Source organism: Piliocolobus tephrosceles, chromosome 13 (genome assembly GCF_002776525.5).
Source record: "Piliocolobus tephrosceles isolate RC106 chromosome 13, ASM277652v3, whole genome shotgun sequence".
In the NCBI taxonomy this organism is placed as follows: domain Eukaryota; kingdom Metazoa; phylum Chordata; class Mammalia; order Primates; family Cercopithecidae; genus Piliocolobus; species Piliocolobus tephrosceles.
In genome coordinates, this window is record NC_045446.1 from 21,303,563 (window position 1) to 21,322,155 (window position 18,593).

An 18,593-nucleotide genomic window follows, 5' to 3' on the forward strand; every position below is an offset into this window, starting at 1 on the left:
TCTTACTAATTTGAGAAAAGAATGTTTGAAAAAGCAATTTTATTTTTGGAAAAAGAACTTCTTTACCTGATGTCTTTGCTCTCCAAAGTTATGTATGTGCCATCATATAGATCCAGGTCCCCTAAGGGCACCTTGGCTTTGATGCAATCTGGGTCTTCTTTATTATGTCTCTGTTCCAGTCCTGTGTCTCTGTCCTCATTCTCTTCTATGTGAATTTTTTGAGCAACTAATTGTTTCTGTTGAGAAGAAAGTAAGAACAGAATGGATTCTTCTAATATTTTACTCTAACTACCATTGAAGAGAAAGGGGAATTTGAGCTGAAGAAGTCAGAATCCTCTATGCAGGAAGACAAGAATTCTGAAAATGCCCTTAGTTAACTTAGTCAACACACACAAGCTTCTAAAAAAAGATGTCCACATACAGAAAGTAACAGAACACGACATGTATCATAGTGGCACACACGTGCCTTCATAATATGATTTCTGACTACCCATGAAGCACATCTACTAACTTAACTTTCCTGGCACAGAATGGCTCTGCAATGAAAACAAACCTGTCAGGTTGTTTCAATCCTTCAAGATATAGAGCATGCTGCTATTGGTATCTGGGTATTCCAGTTAATTCCTGTCACTCATAAAATATCTATTTTTTCAAATGTACAGACAAATAACACAAATATCCATATTTTCAATACCCATATCTATCATATGCCAATATTTTATCTTCCCCCACCCCACTTTTTTTTTTTTTGAGACAGTGTCTTGCCGTCACCCAGGTTGGAGTGCTGCAGTGGTGCGATCACAGCTCACTGCAGCCTTGACCTCCTGGGCTCAAGCGATTCTCTCACCTCAGCCTCCCAAGCTCCCAAGTAGCTAGGACTACAGGCATGTGCCACGATGCCAATTTTTTTTCTTTTTTTTTGAGACAGGGTCTCACTTTGTCATTCAGGCTGAGTGCAGTAGTGCGATCATAGCTCACTGCAACCTCAAACTCCAGGGCTCAGGGGATCCTCCTGCCTCAGCCCCCCAAATAGCTGGGACTATAGATGCACACCACCATGCCTGGCTAATTTTTTTTTTTTTTGTACAGATGGTGTTTTGCCATGTTGCCCAGGCTGGTCTCAAACTCCTGAGTGCAAGTAATCCACTTGCCTTGGCCTCACAAAGTACTGGGATTACAGGCATCCCAGGCCATGCCTGGCCAACTTTTCTACTTTTTATAGAAATAGGGTCTCACTATGTTGCCCAGGCTGGTCTCAAACTCCTGGGCTCAAGCAATCTTCCTACCCTGGCCTCCCAAAGTGTTGGGTCTACTAGCATGAGACACCACGCCCAGCTTAGATTTTTTTTAAAGAAAAAAAAAAAAGGGAGGGAATTCAATGTATTCTTTAATGTTGTCTAAATCTCTAACTTCTTATAATTAATCTGAGTTTATGTGTCATTTCCACATATATTTTTATAAAATACTATGTTACCCATACTCTCCTAAAATATTACTTTCATTATATATACATCCCAAATCAACATACAGCATTGCTTTGCAAGTTTTAAAATTTTACATAAATGGTATCATACTTAATGTATCTACAACTTAAAAAAAAAGTATGTATGTTTTTGATATTTATCTACATTAGTCAGAATAGCTCTAAATTTTTCAATTAGATGGATGTATAAATATGTATTTATCCATTTTCCTGTAAACATTTATGTTGCTTCTTTAAAAAAAAACTTTCTTTGCAATTAAAAATGCTACAATATTCTTATGTCTCCTTGTACACATGTGAAAAATTCTAGCAAGGGCAGAAATATGGGGTCATATGGATGCACATTTTCAGTTTTATACAGACGTGTCAATCTGCTTTTCACAGTGGTTATAACTTAGAATTCTCCCAGTAGATCATAACACCTATATCCCCAGAATCTTACCAATGTTTGGTTTTGTCATACTTTTTAACTTATGCCAATCTAATAGGTATGAAACATTATTGTTATATTTATTATGGCAGTAGACTATGTTATTGTGATAGACTGTATTACTATTCACTAAAATCCTGCTGCTCCTTACAAGGTGATACATCACTGTTTTGCCCGACTCAGGCTTGGGCAATATGACTTGCTTTGGCCAATGTAATATAAGTCCCATGTAACCCTTTACAGGAAAGCTTTTATGAGTTAGTGTATGCTTCACCATGTTCTTTCTTTCTCCCTCAGCTACTAAGAATGCCAATATATATATATATTTTTTTTTTTTTGAGGCGGAGTCTCGCTCTGTCGCCTGGACTGGAGTGCAGTGGCCGGATCTCAGCTCACTGCAAGCTCCGCCTCCCGGGTTTACGCCATTCTCCTGCCTCAGCCTCCCCAGTAGCTGGGACTACAGGCACTGGCCACCTCGCCCGGCTAGTTTTTTTTTTGTATTTTTAGTAGAGATGGGGTTTCACTGTGTTAGCCAGGATGGTCTCGATCTCCTGACCTCGTGATCCGCCCGTCTCGGCCTCCCAAAGTGCTGGGATTACAGGCTTGAGCCACCGCGCCTGGCAAGAATGCCAATATTACAGACAGTGGCTGCTCTGTCGGCCTAGGTCCTGGCTTATGGATCACAGTGACATGGTACAGATCCCCAACAGAGCCCCAAATGATCATTTAGTATGGCCTTATTGTTTTATGCCATTAAGATTTTGGGGTTATTAATGGGGACAGAGCCTATGCCTATGATCTGTTTCCAATTATTCCCTCCACACTTTTCATGGAGATATGCTATCCTGCCCTATTGACTTCAAGGCATGACCACATGACTTGCTTTGGCCAATGGAATGTGAGTGTATATGGTGTATATCACTTCTCAGTAGAAACTTTAACCAGGCTTATATTATTTGGTTGTTCTTCCTTGAGCCTTCACTTTCCTTCATGAGAACAGCACTGAGGTTCTGCGGCTATTTGTTGCCAATGCACAAGTTGATGAATACACTATAAAATATGGACTATATCAACTAACAGAATAATATTTAATAAGATTGAACATATTTTCATATGTTTATGAGATATTTTGTGAATTAGCTGTTCAAGTTTGCTCATTTTTTTCCCCAATAGGTTTTCTTTTTTAAAAAACTGATGTGTAGGAATGGTGTGGTGGCTTGTGCCTATAATCTTAGCATTTTGGGAGTCCAAGGCTAGAGGATCACTTGAGTTCAGGAGTTTGAAACCAGCCAGGCAATAGTGCGAGACCCCATCTCTACGAAACAAATAAAAAGTTAGCTAAGCGTAGTGGTGATGCTCGCCTGTAGTCCTAGCTACTGGAGAAGCTGAGGTAGGAGGACTGCTTGAGCCCAGGCAATGAGGTTACAGTGAGCAACGATCATCCTAACAAGATTCCAGCTGGGGCAAGAATGAGACCCTGTCTCACAATCAATCAATCAATCAATAAGAAATTAATCTGTAGAAATTTATGGAAAAAGTAATTCTATAAACTCATCCTCTATGAGTTATATGCATGGCAAGTATCGGCTTTTAGTTTGTAGCTTATCTTTTATCATTTGAGGAAAAACTTTTAATTATAAGGTGGGCAACTTTATCAACTGTTTTCTTAATGGTTTGTACTGTTCTATTTAAGAAATCCTTCCCAAACCTGAGATCGTAATTACATCAATCAATTACAGTCAAGTACCACATAAAGATGTTTTTGGTTAACAACAGACCCCAGTGGTGGTCTCATTAGATTACAATACCACATTTTTACTGTACCTTTTTTATGCTTAGGTATACAAATACTTACCATTATGTTACAACTGCCTACAGTATTCAGTACAGTAACATGTTATACAGTTCTGTATACATGTTATACAGTTCTATAGACTAGGAGTCTATACAATATAGCATAGGTGACTGTACAGTAGGCTATATCACCTAGGTTTGTGTAAGTACACTCTATGATGTTCCCACAATGGTGAAATCCCCTAACAACACATTTCTCAGAGCATATTCCTGTCATTAAGCAATATATGACTATTAATTTTTTTTTTTAGTAAAAAGTTTCACTTTTCATACTTAGATTTTTAAACCATATAGGAAATTTTTTTTTTGTACATTGAAAGGTATTTTTTTCCCACATGGACAGTTTCCTAATATCATTTATAAAGAGTCTATCCTGTACCCATTTATTCAATCAGTTTTTAAATTTCATCATTTTCTAAAACCTTACATTATACCTAAGCTTTCAAATTTATTGATCTAGAGTTTTTATAGTATTAATAATTATGTCTTTAGTTTAAAAAATCTTTATCTTATATCTGCTTTTTCATCACTAACATTTCTTTTTTTCTGTCATTTCTCTTTTTTTCTGATAAGTCTTGCTGCTAGAGTTTGGTCTATTTTATTTTTTAAGTAAACAATACTGTTTTCTTGAGACTGTTTAATTTCTTATGTTATTATTTCCATACTTATATTATTTTAGTTAATTGGTTTATTATGTTTTCTAACTCGTGTTGAATATTTAACTCATTTCTTTTCAGTCTTTTTTTTGTTTTTGTTTTTTAAAGACAAGCTCTCACTACGGCTGTCCTGTCTGGACTCAAACTCCTGGGCTCAAGCAGTCTTCCCATTTCAGCCTCCCAGTTGCTGGGATTACAAATGTGAATCACTGTGCCATTTATTTTAATAAATGCATTTTTCTATAAATTCATCTCTAAATATATCTAAGCTTCATTTCAGGATTTTTGAAATGAAGTGTTCTCACTATAGTCTAAAGTTTTGTGATTTTTCTCTTTAAACCATGGGTGATTTAAGAATGCCTTCAAGATTTTCAAAATTTGTGTTTTCTCTCCTTTTTCCTGGGCATGTGTATTTTATTTCTTTTAACTTAATTTCACTGTGATCAGAGAACATATTATGCATGATAACAAAACTTTGTAAATCACTTCCTTTATATCCTGGTAGTGGTCAATTCTGGTAAATATTCTACATTGAAAACACTGTATGTTCTCTTTGTTCAATTTAGGGCATACTCACTCCCTCTATATCTTTTTCTATGTCTCGCTATATACATCTACGTATAGATTTATATAGAGATCCAAAGGTGTTACTTCCTGTATCTTATTTTTGTTGGACTTACCAGTTTCTGATAAAAATCTGCTAAAGTTGCTTCCTCTGGCTGACTTTTCATGTAATTCTGTCAGTTTCTGCTGTCTTGATATAAACATACTCACATTCATGAGGCCGAGTTGTTAGGTACATACAAGTATATGATATTATATTTTGTGGTAGGTTGTTAATATGTAGTATCTATTAATTATTTTAGGCTCTTACTTTGTCTGAGATAGGCCCACTGTTCTTTATCATTGTAAATCTAAAATTCTGAAAACCTAAAGCTTTAAAAAAATTTTTGCATTAAAATTCACATGGCAACAAAACCTGATGGAAAGCCATTTTACAGTCTTTATACTCTTAACACGCGTGGTCATACATGTCACTAAAGAAATATTAATGTATCTGATTATAGACTTTGAAACAGCCCTGAGAGAAGTAGAATGTAATATAAAATATTTGTGCCTATCACATTTCTTTTTTTTGAGACCTGGTTTTGGTATGCGACCCAGGCTGTTGGAGTACAGTGGTGTGGTGCAATCTCAGCTCACTCCAACCTCCATGTCCCGGGCTCAGGTGATCCTCCCACCTCAGCCTCCCAAGTAGCTGGGACTATAGGCGCACATCACCATGCTGGCTAATTTTTCTATTTTTGGTAGAAACAGCATTTCTCCATGCTGCCCAGGTTGGTCTTGAACTCCAGGGCTCAAGCAATCTGCCCGCCTCAGCCTCCCAGAGTGCTGGGATTACAGGCGTGTGCCATTGTGCCTGGCCTAACATTTCTAAAATTAAACAACCAAAACAAAAAGCCATATTCTTAAACACATATAGCCTCAATGATTTCAAATAAGGAACTGTGAACTTGTATAAATACATCCATATTAGCTTTCTTTTGCTTAGCATTTGTATAGCAGATACTTTTTCTACGTTCTCTCCTCTCTTCCTATATCCTCTTTTTTATTTGTAAGTTTGGTAACTACAGATTTCTTTTACCTTTTTTTTTTTTGGAGACAGGGTCTCATTCTGTCACTCATGCTGGAGTGTGGTGGTACTATCATAGCTCACTGTAAGCTCAAACTCCTGGACTCATGCAATTCTCCTGCCTCAGCCTCCCCAGTAGCTAGGACTCCAGGTGCCTGCCACCATGCCTGGCTAATTTCAAAATTATTTTGTAGAGACAGGGTCTTAAATTCCTGGTCTCAAGTGATCCTCCTGCCTTAGCCTCCCAAACTGCTAGGATTACAGGTGTGGCCCACCACACCCGGCCTGCATGTCTATTATTTTAGTGCTTGCCCCCTACTTTTTTTGTTTTTGGTTTTCATCAGTAAATATTTCAGTATGTTTTGAAAAGAAAAGCCTCTTTTGTAAAAAATAAAACCACCACACCACGATGACATGTAAAAAATAGTAATTCCTTAATATCAAATATCCAGTCTGCATTCAAATTCCCAATTGTTTCTTCTCTTTTAAAAATATAGTTTGTGGCCAGGCATGGTGGCTGCCACCTGCAAACCCAGCACTTTGGGAGGCCGAGGCAGGCAGATCATCTCAGGTCAGGAGTTCAAGACCATCCTGGTCAACATGGTGAGACCCCGTCTCTACTAAAAATATAAAAAAATTAGCTGGGCGTGGTGGCAGGTGCCTGTAGTCCCAGCTACTCGGGAGGCTGAGGCAGGAGAATGGTGTGAACCGGGAGGTGGAGCTTGCAGTGAGCCGAGATCGTGCCACTGCACTGTAGCCTGGGCGACAGAGCGAGACTCCGTCTCAAAAATAAAAAATAAATAAATAAAAATATAGTTTGTTTGAATCAGAATTCAATATAGTCCATACACACTACAATTGGGTGATTTGTCTCTTACATCTCTTTTAATCTACTGGATACCTTCTCTCCCCACTCCCTTGTAATTTACATGTTAAAGAAACTGGGGCCAGACATGGTGGCTCATGCCTATAATCCCAGCACTTTGGGAGCCTAAGTTGGGAGGACTGCTTGAGCCCAGGAGTTTGAAACCAGCCTAGGCAACAAAGTGAGACCCTGTCTCTACAAAAAATAAAAAAAATAGCTGGGCATTGTGCACGCCTGTGGTCCCAGCTACACAGGAGGGTGAGGTAGGAAGACAGCATGAGGAAGACAATAGGAAGTTGAGGCTGCAGTGAGCCGTGTTCACGCCACTGCGCTCCAGCCTATGTGACAGAGCAAGACCCTGTCTCAAAAAAAAAAAAAGGAAAACAAAAAAGGAAATTGGATTGTTTGTTCTGTAGAGTTTGCCATTCTAGGGGAATTTGCTGACTAGGTCCTCAAGGTTCACTGAACATGTTCCTCTATTTTCTGTATTTCCTGAATATTGACAGCAGGATCTAGAGTAATAATCTTTTTGTGTCATGGACTTCTTTGGCAGTCTGATGAAGCCTATAAATCTCTTCTCAGAATAATCTTTTAAATATATTAAATGTAAGAGATAGAATGACAAAGGAAACCAATTACACTGAATAACAAATTATATTGTGGTTTATTTTTTGGTAAGACTACTTACAAAGTAGCAAGCAACATTCTTAAGTTTTTAATATATTTGCCAATAAATTTTCCCATAGCATTTTAATTTATTCAGTTATTTTTATCTTTTGAACATGACAAAACAGTCTAACATGCTTTAATCACTGAATATGTTCCAACCCAACTGCATATTATTATCTAGTTTGACCTCAGAGAGCACAATAAGTAAATTTAGCAACTTTTTCATCAATGTTTTTAACTTATTATCATACATTATATGAACTTCCAATAGGTTTACTTTTCTTCTTGCAGAAAACATACTTAATATTTTTTCAACTGAAGTGAGAGTCTGTGGTTAGCACTGCCTTTGTATGTCAGAAATTATCTTTACTTTGCCCGCATTTTTAAATGATAGTTTAAAAGAATACAAAATTTCAGTAGAAATGATATTCCCTTATCCTTCACTGTCTTCTGTTACCTAAGATGTTTATATAGTTGTCACTACTTGGTAGATAAACTGTTTTATCTAGTCTCATGGCTTTAAGTCTATCTGTCAATGACTAACAATTTTCTATCTTCAGCCTGAATCTTTCCCCTTGAGTTTGCACTAGAAGAACCAACTGCCCACGTGATGTCCATTCTTGAATGCCTGACAGGCAATTCAAACGTTAACATTTCAAAGCCAAACTCCTCCCCAATCTTGTACCTCCTTCAGTCTTTATCTCAGCTAACATCAACTTCAATCTTGCAATCACTCAGGTCAGAAACCCTGGAGTATTTCTTCACACCCTCTGTCTCATCCCCTTCTTTCCAATCACTCCATGACCATCATCTAGGTCTCATAGTCTTGTGGCTGTTTCCAGGTTCTATCCAGTTACCAAGTTCAGAATCAGATCTTTCAATTTTGGTTTCAAGATCCTATCACAAATATTCTACCCTAAAATGATATTCAGGAAATTGAAGATGTAATTATTGAACTATTGGATGATTCAGTTCCTTTTTTTGGTCATCAGCATTAGTCTTTCTGTTTTTGATATGTTTTCTTTTGTTGTTGTTGTTGTTTTTTGCTAGGCTCTTTCTATGAGCAGAATGGCTTCATCCCAGTCTTCAAGCAGTAAGCCTCGTTCTGTTCCTACATCTTGCATGGAATATTGTCAGCTCCCTTAACCCCACAGTGCTGAATATCAGATACTATAGCCTGCTCCTGGCCTTGGAGCCCAACAGGTCGGTAGCTTTGGCCACATTCCCAATTTAGTGCTTCTCCTCATTTCTGGTTTATGGAGATGCTGATACTACTTTCAAGCCTGCCCACATTTTATTTTGGTTTCTATTTTTATATTTTACCTGTCATTGCTATGCATATGAAGCAGAAGCTTCATAGTATAAGTATAAACAAAAATAGAAGTTTATACTTAGTATAAGTATAAACAAAAATAGAAGTTTACTAAGTATAAACTTCTACACTACCTTAACCAAAAATTGGTGGAGTCAGTATTTTTCATTTCATTTTCACTGACTTAAGAAATGGCACTTTCTGGGCCGGGCGCGGTGGCTCAAGCCTGTAATCCCAGCACTTTGGGAGGCCGAGACGGGCGGATCACGAGGTCAGGAGATCGAGACCCCCCTGGCTAACACGGTGAAACCCCGTCTCTACTAAAAATACAAAAAATTAGCCGGGCGAGGTGGTGGGCGCCTGTGGTCCCAGCCACTCGGGAGGCTGAGGCAGGAGAATGGCGTGAACCCAGGAGGCAGAGGTTGCGGTGAGCTGAGATCCGGCCACTGCACTCTAGCCTGGGTGACAGAGCAAGACTCCGTCTCAAAAAAAAAAAAAAAAAAAAAAAAAAAAAGAAATGGCACTTTCTTCCTATATATCCTCTAATTTAAATCTCTTTCTCTTTATATAATACTGCCTCCCAAAATAGCAATAAACATATATAATGTGCCTATATACCTGAAAAAAAAAAACCCACAGATTTTCTGCACCACTGCATCTTTCTGAACACTGGGTTTAAATAAAAATAGATCATGCTTCCAAGCATGAAGCACTATAAGGATACCTACTGTCTAATTCCTAGTATTGACAAAAATCAACATTTCCAAATTTACAAGTGATAAAACCAGTGTGTACAAGGTGAGAAACTATTTTTACAATGTTGAGGTATTCAAGTTCTAGAAATACTCTAAATATACTCTAAATATACTTCTACCTAGGCAGAGCTGGTTAACACGTGCTACTTTTCTCTCTTAATTCAGATTTTTTAAAAGTACATATTTATAACTATTTGTAGACATACGTATATTGATAAATACACTAGTCTAAATGTATGTAAATGAAATTCAGGACTTTTACATAACAAGAAAATACAAGCCAACTTAGTTTACCAGGTATGCCAGCTTTTGGCTGGGTGCAGTGACTCACGCCTGTAATCTCAGCACTTTGGGAGGCCGAGGCAGGTGGATCACCTGAGGTCAGGAGTTTGAGACCAGCCTGGCCAACATGGCGAAACTCGTCTCTACTAAAAGTACAAATATTAGCTGGGTGTGGTGGCAGGTGCCTGTAATTCCAGCTACTCAGGAGGCTGAGGCAGGAGAATCGCTTGAACCTGGGAGGTGGAGGTTGCAGTGAGCCAAGATTGTGCCACTGCACTACAGCCTGGGTGACAAGAGTGAGACTTCGTCTCAAAAAACAACAACAACAAAAAACCAGATATGCCAGCTTTTAAAGTCAAGAGATACAGTTTTTGTTTCTGGTTCTGCCATATCTTGCTTTGTGAAGTCAGACAATTCAGTGTCTTTAGGTCTAATTGTTTCCTTGCCTCTAAAATTAGGATCTTATGATTCCTTCTAGTTGTGAAATACTCTGATTCTACTCTTACTACTTTTATTATTCTCAAGTTTTTTTTTCTCATTTTGCAATTTGATTTAATGTTTCTACAACTTATAGTTTCTTTACAATTTAGATTCAATTTACACTGTAACTTTTAAGCAAAGATTTCATGAGGGAAAAAAACCCCAGATTTTCAAATAACAAATACTCTTTGCTATTAAGCAAAAATCAATTTATGGAAACATGTTAGAGAAAAAACTGATGTTTAATTTATTTTTAAAAAGAGGTCAGATTTTATTAGCACTAGTAAGGTTCGAGCTTTCAAGGTACAAGGTGATTAATGTTTTTCACGTCAACCATAAGAAGATATAATAGGAAGACATTAGTTTTTACTACCTGGGAATAAACAATAATTACATTTTTAGGCTATTAAAATGTTTCTTTCTTTCTTTCAGATTTTACCCAAATTATTCTAGGAATATCTTCAGAGATTATATCATTTTCATATTTGATGAAAAACCTTTAAAATATGGAAACTCTGTTCAAAGATAAATGAGTTTTAAGAGTCAGGCACATACCCAGGCTAGAGTAGTCTGTTTTTCTTACTATTGCTCAAATATCACTTTGATAAAATGATTTTTAAAAAATTGCAGGTAGTATATTCCTGCCAAAGGCAGAAGAATCAGACTTAAAAAATAATATGCTTTAGCTTTTCTTTGAACACAACGGCTCCTGTGAAATGCAGCAAGCTTCAGCTGCATCGCATGTGCCCAGTTGCCTCACCTCTAATTCTTTGAGGTAGTTAACTGTTGTTTCTTGTCTCATTAATATGACTAGGTCATGAGGATGCTTCAAGTTCATTGGTGAATCCACCTGCAAGCAAGCAATAAACAAACAAAGCTCAGATTCATTAATGCTTGTTTGGATTAACAAAGTCTCCTTTAATATGCTTTAAATTACTGTTCATTCACCATTGTAATCAGTGTTATTCCTCGGCGAAACTCAAGGAGTATTTCAAAGTGATCACATGTAAATGTTAGCAAAGGAAATGACAAGTTCAACAGTTGTCCTGTGAACTCCAACTTGGAAGAAAAAGCATTCAAAGTACATATCCTGACTTGACAGGTGATGTAATAGTAAAGAAGTATTTGGCAATGATTGATAAAGTAACTTCCTTAAATGATATTTCATGCCTGTAACAAAAAAAAATGAATTGTCTTGTTTTGATAGCACATTTCATATCTGAATAGGCTTGGAAGTGATAAAAGGAAAATATTAAATGCACCTCTTTTTGAAAGCTATTTGTAGAAGTCATAAATCAAAGATAATATAAAACAACCTTGAGATTTATTACTTATTGCTCATGTTCTCTGGATCAACAAATCAAACAATTATGTTGAAGCTGTAGAAAAAATGAACACTCATATACTGGTAGCTGGCTTATAAATGTGTTCTCATTGTTTGGAGTGTCATTTGACAACATATATCAAAATGTTACAAGTGCATAACCTTTGAGCAAAACAAAGTCTAGGAAACTATCCTACAGACATTGTTCAATAAATAGGCAAGGATATACATAAGGATGCTCACTACAATATTTGTAGCTGCAAAAGTAAACTTAGAAACAACCTAAGTCAATCAATAAAGTGACAGAGAGACCCACTGTCCAAAGGAATGGGATACAGAAAAAACGTTAAAGCTACTGCCAGTGACCAGAGTATAAGAGCTTTACATAAGGAAGCAGGAGAAGGTGCTTACTTTACAACTCTGTCCAGACATCAAGAGATAGCTATTTAGTACATGACTCTACAGGTATTTTTAAATGAGATTTTTAGGAAAAATAAAATTGGGGGAGGGAAGGACCTGTGGAAGTGTGACAGTCCCATTCCAAAATGCCTAACCCAGGCTGAGTGTGGTGGCTCACGCCTGTAATTCCAAGCACTTTGGGAGGCCAAGGCAGGTGGATCACCTGAGGTCGAAAGTTTGAGACTCAAAAGTTTGAGACCAGCCTGGCCAACACGGCGAAACCTCATCTCTATTAAAAATATAAAAATTAGCTAGCATGGTGGCGCAGGTCTGTAGTCCCAGCTATTCGGGAGGCTAAGGTAGGAGAATCGCTTGAACCTGGGAGGTGGAGGCTGCAGTAAGCTGAGATTGCGCCAGTGCACTTCAGCCTGGACAACAGAGTGAGACTGTCTCAAAAGAACAAAAAACAAAACAAAACAAAACCAAAAAACAAAATGCCTAACTAGTCTGTTTACCTGATATGTGAAGAATTGCAAGAAAGAAAAAATGAAATAAATGAAGATTGAAAGAACTATTTAAAGCATAATTTAGCTTTAGATTAAAAAGTTACTAGGTAACAAAGTTTTATAATATTTCAATAGCATGGGTCTGGTCAACATTCAATTGTGAGGAAGTACTTATCATTTCCTTGAAGCTTTTAGTTCAGCAAAGATACAGAGGAGGCATAAAGATAAAAGTATTAGCAGAAGGAAGGGAGTTCACTGACAGCTGTGTTTCTCTTTTTGAGGTGACACAAAATGGCAAAGATCTTTGCCAGATAAAGGTTGACTGCAGAAGACTTACAGCCTGACATACATGTTTTCTGAGGTACTTTCAAGTTCTTAAATTTTAAGATGTATGATAACTGTCTTTGGAAAATGTTAATGTGAATTTCTCACCTCTCAAATACTTCTCCTCCTTAGAAGGTTATCAGAGTATGTTTGACAACTTTGTCAATACAGTTACATGCCAAATAACATTTCAGTCAATGGCAAACCGCATATGTGATGGTGGTCCCATGACATCATGAGATCATAAATTTTTTTTTTTTTTTGAGATGGAGTCTCACTCTGTCTCCTGGGCTGGAGAGCAGTGGTGTGATCTCGACTCCCTGCAACCCCTGCTTCCCTGGTTCAAGCGATTCTCCTGCCTTAGCCTCCCGAGCAGCTGGGATTACAGGCGTCCGCCACTACGCCCAGCTAAGTTTTTGTATTTTTTTAGTAGAGATGGAGTTTCACCATGTTGGCCAGCCTAGTCTCGAACTCCTGACCTTGCGATTCGCCTGCCTCGGCCCCCAAAGTGCTGGGATTATAGGCATGAGCCATGGCACCCAACCTAATACTGTATTTTTACTGTGCCTTTTCTATGTTTAGATGCACAAATACTTACCATTGTGTTACAACTGCCTACAGTACCATAACATGCTGTACAAGTTTGTAGCCTAGGTGTGTAGTAGGCTGTACCATCTAGGTGTGTGTAAGTATACTCTGTGATGTTTGCACAAGGCTGAAATCACCTGATACATTTCTCAGAACACATCCCCATTTTTAAGCAATGCATGACCATGTTACAACATCCATTCAACCAATAAATGTTTATAAGCCGGGCCCACTATGAGTCGATGTTTAGAGTCTATGTACTCCTGTGTTATATACAACCTGTAAAAGAATGGTAATATGCCATTCAAAGTCTTTAGCATTGAAAAGAGGCACAATAAGCCCAGAAGCAAAAAAGAGACAGGAATTAGAGAGAGGTAGGTTAAAAAAGGACATAATGAACACACAAGATCTCAAAGCACTTTATGGCTTTTTCACAAAGGATAAACAATCCTACAAACTTCCATTGCTGCACAGCACAATAAATGATGCAAACAATAACCTAACTGTAAAGAAAAATTAGAATAATTTTCACTTAACTTTAAGGAGGTGAAGAAATCATGAAAAGTATTTTAGAGAAAAATTTAAACTACAAGGAAAACCTGATCAACTACCTGGAAATCAGAGTCTATGGAATTCCATTATTCAGAATGATTCACTCTCTAAGAGTTCCAAGTAAACAAAATTTGACTGTTACTGTAGCAATTTATTATAATAAAGAAAATGACAAGCCATATAAGGCAATTCAATTTCATTTTCCTTTTAATACATTATAATAAGTACAAGTTGAATATTCCTTATCTGAAAATCCGAAATCCGAAATGCTCCAAAATCTGATAATTTTTGAGTTCACTGGAGCATTTTGGATTTTGCATTTTCAGATTAGGAATACTCAACCTGTACATGTATCCAATTATATATAACATGAGTAAATATTTTACTCCTATCAAATTATTTTCATGTTTTGTATTAATTAACCAAGATATTGTTAATATCTATACCTCCAATCTGGAACCCTATCTCAATGAATTCAGTAAGTTCACATGGAAACATGGAAATATCACTCACTATATGAGGGTAATTATTTCACTGCCAAATCAGATTAAAGGTGAACATTTTAACCAATCTAAGAGTATAAACATTTTTGATGTCCTACAAAAACAAATTTGAGTCAATCACTTTTTAATTATTCTTTATGGCAGAAAACTGAACATTTCTGTTGTAACATTAATTCAAGCTCTCATGTGCAACTTATTCTTCATATACACTGCACATTTTTACTGTTTTTTAAATGGTATTCATCTGAGTACAAGAAAGCAACATGGGAAACTCACTCTTCTCCAAAAATAGTGGTTGGAAACTGATGAATATAATCTTAAATTATGCCATTCTCATTTAAAAGTTTTCCCCTTAAGTTAGAAACTAGGGACAAAATAATTTAAAAATTTTAATTCAGAATTAAAGTTATTTAAATATTAAGATAATATGAAGGAAAACATAAATCAAAATCTCCAAAGCCGCCAACATTTTGCCTCTATGTAAAATCTGAAATGGTTCTGTTGAGTGAATATTTGTAGTGTCTGCTATGCAATATCCGTAAGTCCCTCCTTGTGGCAAAAGCACCCCACTTGCTTCCTTCCCTACATGGGAAGCTCTTGTCAGAGAATTCCTTTCCCTTGGTCATGGTGATTATTTCTAAGATACTACTCCAGTAAGGTCAGTTGGTCCTAAAGAGACTCTAATCCAGAACTTTGAGCTATCGGTAACTAGCCATCTTGTATCTACATGGGGCCTGAGAATGGGGATGAAGAAGCAAAGAAACAGAAACAGAAAAAGCAATCCTTGTTATACTATTTGAGTCCTAAATCAAACTGTATCTGTAGCCCTTAGAATCTGCCCAAACAGTCCAATGAAAACTTTACAATACAGAAAGTATTGGTGTGTTATTTCTAAACTTCTACCTAATTTTCACCGACGTCCCTCTGCCTAGGTCATCTTATTACTACTGTGGCTCTTTTAAGAGCCTCTGTGCCTTTGCACATACTGCTTCCTCTACCTGGAATGCACTTCTATCCTTGTGCTGTACATGAAGGCCAAATGACACTTCTTTTGTGAAGACATCCTTGAGTTCCCATAGCACTTTATACACACTTCTGTAATAGCGTTTATTACATTTAATTACTATATGTCTGTCTCTCCAAAACATTTTTGACCATAATCACAGCTGGTTTTTAAATTTAAATACATATAAATCATTCAAAATCGAGGTACCAATTTTTGCTACATATAGGTATCTATTTTTTTCAACTTTTATTTTAGGTTTGGGGGGGTACATGTACATGTATGTTAAAAGGGTAAATTGTGTCACTGACGTTTGGTGTATAAATGATCCCACTACCTAAGTAGTGAGCATAATACCTTACAGTTTTTCAACTCTTCACCTTCTAGTAGTCCCCAGCGTCTACTGTTCCCATCTTTATGACCATGAGTACTCAATATTTAGCTCTGACTTATAAGAACATGTAGTATTTGCTTTTCTGTTTATGCATTAATTTGCTTAGGACAATGGCCTCTAGCTACATCCATGTTATTGCAAAAGACGTAATTTCATTCTTTTTCCCCACTGCATAGTACTCCATGATGTATATATACCACATTTTCTTTATTCAGTCCACGGTTAATGGACACCTAGGTTGATTCCATGTCTTTGTTATTGTGAACAGCACTGTTATGAACATAGGAGTACACATGTCTTTATGGTAGAAAGATTTATTTTTCTTTGGGTATATAATCAGTACAGGAACTGCTGGATCAAATGGTAGTCTGTTTTAAGTTCTTTGAGAAATCTCCACAGGGGCTGAACTAATTTACATTCCCATCAACTGTGTATAAGCCTTCCATTTTCTCTATAGCCTTGCCAACATCTTTTTTTTTTTTTTTTTTTTTTGGTCTTTTTAATAATAGTCATTCTGACTGGTGTGAGATGGTATCTTATTGTGGTTTTGATTTGCACTTCTCTAGTGATTAGTGATGTTGAGCATTTTTTCGTATTTGTTGGCTGCATGTATGTCTTCTTTTGAGAAGTGCTTGTTCATGTCATCTGCCCATTTTTTAATGGAGTTATTTTTTGCTTGTTGAATTAAGTTCCTTACAGATTCTGGATATCAGATCTTTGTTGGATGCACAGTTTGAGAATATTTTCTCCCATTCTATAGTTTTACTCTGTTGATGTTTTGCTGTACAGAAGCTTTTTAGTTTAATTAGGTCCCGCTGTCCATTTCTGGTTTGTTGCAATTGCTTTTGGGGTCTTAGTCATAAATTATTTGCCCAGGCCTATGTCCAGAATGACATTTCCTGGGTTTTCTGCTAGGATTTTTGTAGTTTTATTTCTTACATTTAAGTCTTTAATCCATCTTGAGTTAATTTCTGTATATGGTGAAAGGTAGGGATATAGTTTCATACTTCTGCATATGGCTAGCCAGTCATCCCAGCACCATTTATTGAATAGGGAGTCCTTTCCCACAAAACATTTTTATGTATTTCTTTTTCTACCCTCAGTATGTAACTTGCTTTCAGGTATATGTTAGGCATTTAATATACTGCTGATTGTTTGAGGACAGTGTCTGTTAGATACTCTGCCACATTTATTAGATACACCAACTCCACCTGCTAAAGCATTATCATTCGCTGATGACTATTTGGAAAAAAAGGTAAAGTGGCTAAGCTACCAGAGAACAGAAACAAAATATGCATCCGACCAGTCTATGACTAGCTGTGTGGATTTAAACAGATCATCTTCCCTGCCTGGGCTTCTGTTTCTTCATCTATAAACTGAAGAGATGCAAGCAAATTATTTCTAAAATTCCTTTTAATTTTCAAATACTACTTCTATAAAAGATTTAACGTTACCATAAAAGTATCACATTTTTACGAGCCAGACCTATACCCCCGAAATAGTCTGATATTCAAATGAATGAAATTATCATTCTTTCAATTTGCCCATATAAATTCATACTCACTCTGGGCAGGAATATTTTCCAAAGCTGTAGTTAAAAGCTTCTTTCAGGGCTGGGCACGGTGGCTCATGCCTGTAATCCCAGCACTTTGGGAGGCCAAGGCGGGCAGATCATGAGGTCAGGAGATCGAGACCATCCTGGCTAACAGAGTAAAACCCCAACTCTACTAAAAATACAAAAAACTAGCCAGGCGTGCTGGCGGGCGCCTGTAGTTCCAGCTCCTTGGGAGGCTGAGGCAGGAGAATGGCGTGAACCTGGGAGGCAGAGCGTGCAGTGAGCAGAGATCGCGCCACTGAACTCTAGCCTGGGCAATAGAGCAAGACTCTGCCTCAAAAAAAAAAAAGCTTCTTTTAAACTGTCAATTTGTCAAATTAAACCAAGGCTCCAATTAGCAGTGGCTATTTCTGAGTAGTTAGGTTGTTCATTTTATTACAGGCAAAATCAGCTCTCTTTATCCTTAAGCTACTTAATACTAACAAAATCTTTTCTAGAATTATAAACTAAATATATTTTACTGTAAAAACAAACACAGTACCATATAGACAATATGAAGGAGAAAATAAAAATTACTTGAAATTTCACTTTCAGAGATATCTGCTGTGAGATATATATGATGTCAGGATAACTTCTACATACATACACAAACACACAGAGCTTTGTAGATAAATATTTTCACAAAAATAGGATAATCATGTATCTACTATATTATTTCCTTCCTCTCTTCCTCTCTACACTTTGTCAGACTTTCCAGTAAATACAGACCTATGTCAATATTTTTAGTGGTTAATATTATTTTCCCAGGTTCCTAACTAAAATTCAGGTTTTTGGTTATTCTCCCTTTTTAACAATACTACAATGAACATCCTATACTAAAACATTTGGCTGGACGCAGTGGCTCACACCTGTAATCTCAGCACTTTGGCAGGCTGAGGTGGGTGGATCACCTAAGGTCAGGAGTTCAAGACTAGCCTGACCAACATGGTGAAATCCCATCCCTACTAAAAATATAAAAATTAGCCG

At 37.0% G+C, this 18,593-nt stretch overlaps 1 protein-coding gene across 3 annotated transcripts in view; it reads right to left on the reverse strand.

The window, feature by feature from the left end:
• TTC17 (tetratricopeptide repeat domain 17) overlaps positions 1-18,593 on the reverse strand; it is a 149,007-nt gene that overhangs the window by 111,087 nt on the left and 19,327 nt on the right. For all 3 annotated transcript variants that reach the window (XM_023215819.1, XM_023215821.2, XM_023215820.3), the window contains exons 2-3: positions 11,180-11,269; positions 67-236 (exon numbers count right to left, since the gene is read on the reverse strand). In XM_023215819.1, the coding sequence (XP_023071587.1) occupies positions 67-236; positions 11,180-11,269 (260 nt within the window). The remainder of the gene's footprint in view (positions 1-66; positions 237-11,179; positions 11,270-18,593) is intronic.